Genomic DNA, 3,636 nt, shown 5'->3' on the forward strand with positions numbered 1-3,636 from the left:
AGTTTCTGCATCTGTCAAATTGGTGTGATCTTTTCCCTGTTTGTCTCTGAGGATCTTGGAAGGATCCGGAATGGATCTGAGATGAAGAAAACAGCGGTTAGAGCGCCCTCTACTGGGAGATAAGGTCTCTGGCCTGCTCTCCCACTGACCCCTGCTTGGCTGGGAGGGAAAGGCCACAAGCAGGCAGGAGGGGAGCAGCGGAAAGCAGGGAGAACGGGACACACATGTTCCCCTGTAACCATCACCGCGGCTCTCTGGGAAAGGAGATAAAAGGTGGGGTGCGGAGGACAATGCTCGGGTGACCGGGAGGCCTCTCTGGAAGGGCTAAGGACCAGATCTATCTACATCGGGGTTGGACTACATGGGTCTCTGTCCTTTTTAGCCACCGACTCGGTTTGGGGAGGTACTGGCAAGTCCCTGCCACTCTCCGGGCTCCGTTTTCTCTCCTGTGAAATGAGCGCGATAACCTGGGGCTGAGGGACAGACACGCCTGATTGAACTGGGAGCTGAGCGTTTTCCAGAGCGTGTGTCATGACGGCCACCAGGGGGCGCGAGAGGCTCCCGCCGGACGGAGACCGCGCACATCCGCACTCCCCACCACCCACTTGCACAGGTGACAAGTCTCAAGCCCAGAGTGGAGCCACCAGCCCAAGTTCGCCTGGCGAATCAAACCTGGATGTGACTGGGCGACTCTCAGCCCTTCCTGACCCCTTGGCAAGCTCTCATTTGTGAGGGTCTCCTGAGCTATTATAGGGAACTCCCCCAACCCTTCCCCTGCAAACTGTAGAGTGCAGCCTGGCTGGATCTGAGGGCTGTTGAAGGAGAAGCTATTATTCCTGAACCCCAGATGGACCCATGACCTTGAAGAGTCCAGAGTGCTTCAGGATCCTAAAACGCTGGCCCCGGGGACCCTAAAATCTTCCAGCGGAATGTCGGTGTCTTTTGGCTGTGGGATTGTACCCTGCTTCCCTGGCCGATGGCACGGGGCCACCTGTCCAGCCCAGCTCAGCCCCACGCAGGCAAATGAGGTGATGTTGAAGTCTTGGCTAGGGCTCAGCCCCTGAAACCTCCCCCTGTCCCTCCCTCATGTTTTCCCTCGTTCAGATTCTCTCTCTCTCTCTCTCTCTCTCACACACACACACACACACACATGCAAGCACTGGCTGGGCCCAGAGGGAAGGTGAGAGGGAGTGAAGGTGGAGGGGGGGGTGGCACAGGGCCATCGAAGCGTAGCTCCTCCGGCCTGGTGAACGGTGCACCCGACTACAGCTGGCCCTGGAGGGAGCCTCCCTCCCTTGAACTTGGAGCCCCAGCTTGCAGTGGTCCTGGAGCGTCGTCCTTCTCTGTGTGAGCGTGTGCGGGTGTCTGCAGGGGTTCACCGGCCCCCCTTATACCGGGGCTGGGCCAGGCAGCCATGGCCGACGAGAAGACCTTCCGCATCGGCTTCATTGTGCTGGGGCTCTTCCTGCTGGCCCTCGGCACGTTCCTCATGAGCCACGACCGGCCCCAAGTCTACGGCACCTTCTACGCTATGGGCTGCATCATGGTGATCGGGGGCGTCATCTGGAGCATGTGCCAATGCTACCCCAAGGTAGGCAGTGGCCGCATCGGGAGGGCTGCTGGCCCAGGCCCAGGAGGGTCGGGGACTGTGCTTCTGTTCTGGGTATGGTCCCCCATCTTTCCCTGGTTTTTCCATCCTCCCCTCCTCCCCTCTCTCTTTCCTTCCCTCTGCCCTCCTGAGCATCCCTCCCTCCGTCGATCCCTCCTTCCGTTCCTCCATCCCTCCCTCCATCCCTCCGTCCCTCCCTGTGTGCCTCCCTCATGTAAGGACTAATCAGAAGCCCCTTGGGTCTGGAACCCTGAACCATGAAGGAGACGCAAGAAACCCAACCCACGATTCTGTGCTTGTGGCCACAGCTAAGGAGTAGTTTCCTGCCTGCCAGGCATTCCTGCTTTCACAGAGTACACAGTTCATCCTCATCTGGAACTTTCTGGTACTGTCTGTAGTTCATTTCAGAGCGGAGTGAGGAAGTACCAGGCTCAGAAAGGTGAGGTTCCACAGCTCCCAAGGGTCAGAGTCAGGGTTGCCGCTCAGCCACGTATGTAGGACTAATAGTACAAGCCTCCCCCTTGGAGGGCTTTCCCTGTGTCCCGGAGCTGTGGAGAGTTGCAGGGCGGGTCTGCAGTAACCTTGCCGACATGGGTGGGGCAGTTTAATGTACTCTTCCCTTTAATGTACGCCTAGCCTTATCAGTGACTTAGTGATGAGAAGAGCACTGGTTTGGGAGTCCTGAGTTCTAGTTCCAGCTCTGTCTCAAACTCTGTGGGTCTTTGCCTTTCTGAACCTTGGTTTCTTTCATCTGTAAAAGGGGCCCCAAGCTCCTACTTCTTCCAGCCTCCCGGAGTTATTATGAAGACCAGAGAAGAGACAGGAGGGAGGACTGTTTTGTGACGAGTAGGGTGTTGTATATAGGAGAAGAGCTTCCAGTCTCATTGTTGCTGGTCCTCCCAACAATGTGTGGACCATGTCAGGAGCTGTAATCCTTCAGGGCCCAGAGAGGATGAGCGACTTTTCCAAGATCACACAACTGGTCAGACAGACCCAGGGAGAGAAGGAGAGAACTTGGGCTCTGTCTCTAACTGCTGGGCAGACTTTGGTCAAGCACCTTCCCTTTCTGAGCCTGTTTCCTCATTTGTACAAAGTGTGTGTCAGGAAGTGGGGGGGGTGAGGGGGGTGCCTTGAGGGGCCCTGTGGGTCCTGACACGTAAGGATATAGGCCTCCAGGTCCTGGGTAGCCCCCACGACATGCAGCCCTCCCACCTGGGTGGCTGTGCTCAAGGGTTCTGGGGAGGAGGGAGGAAGCTCCTGGGGGCCTGGGCCCGGCTCTCCCCAGCCCTGCCCCCTCCATGGGCCAGCCCCGGGCTTCAGTGTGTTCAGTGCTGGGGCGGTCTGGACTGGTTTGTAGCCATTTACTGAGCAGTTTACAGTCAACGAGCCTCTGTGCAATGCCCTGAGCACAGGTCACTGTGAGAAGAGGTCCCTAGGACCCAAGCCACCTGTGTCCCCACCTGTGTTGTCATCCTCCCAGTGAGGAGGAGGCTGGATCCTGGGGCCTGAGAAGGGGACAGCAGGGGTGTGGAGAGCTATGTCCTTCCTGTCCTCTCCCCCTTTACCAGAGGTGGCTCTGCAGGGAGGGGGGGGGGGGGGGAAGGGAGAGGGACCCAGTGGCAGTGACGGGTGAGGGAGAAAGCGGAGAGGGAACCCTACTGGGTATTAATGAATAACTGTTGATAGGTTCACGTGTTCAGGTGCTGAGGAGGCAGCAAGGCAGGGTAGAAACAGTGTGCACTTTCGTGTCCAGCAGGCCCAGCTTCAACTCCCTCCTCCCTCTGCCCCTCTTCTGTGACCTTGGTGGAGCCTTGCATGGGCCCGTGTGGGGAACCAGTGGGGTCTTGTGTCGGTGAGCTGGCATCAGACATTGTCCTCAGGAATGGTGTTTGTGGCATTGGTCAGGTCTCTGAATGTGTGTGCAGGGGTGTGGGCACTGGTGTGGGTCTATGTGAGTGTGTGTTTTAGAGACGCAGGCAAGGAAGGAAAGTGTGCTGTGGACCAGGGAGGTGTGCTAGAGGGAGGGG

The 3,636-nt window shown here is 57.9% G+C and overlaps 1 protein-coding gene across 1 annotated transcript in view; it reads left to right on the plus strand.

Annotated features, from left to right (window-relative positions):
* Positions 1–1,120: 1,120 nt before the first annotated feature.
* The window catches only part of BSND (barttin CLCNK type accessory subunit beta), a 10,600-nt gene continuing 8,084 nt past the window's right edge, over positions 1,121–3,636 (plus strand). The window contains exon 1 of the mRNA XM_059374861.1: positions 1,121–1,591. Within this exon, the coding sequence (XP_059230844.1) occupies positions 1,415–1,591 (177 nt within the window). The 5' untranslated portion in view covers positions 1,121–1,414. The remainder of the gene's footprint in view (positions 1,592–3,636) is intronic.

This window comes from Mustela nigripes, chromosome 14 (assembly GCF_022355385.1).
Source record: "Mustela nigripes isolate SB6536 chromosome 14, MUSNIG.SB6536, whole genome shotgun sequence".
In the NCBI taxonomy this organism is placed as follows: Eukaryota; Metazoa; Chordata; class Mammalia; order Carnivora; family Mustelidae; genus Mustela; species Mustela nigripes.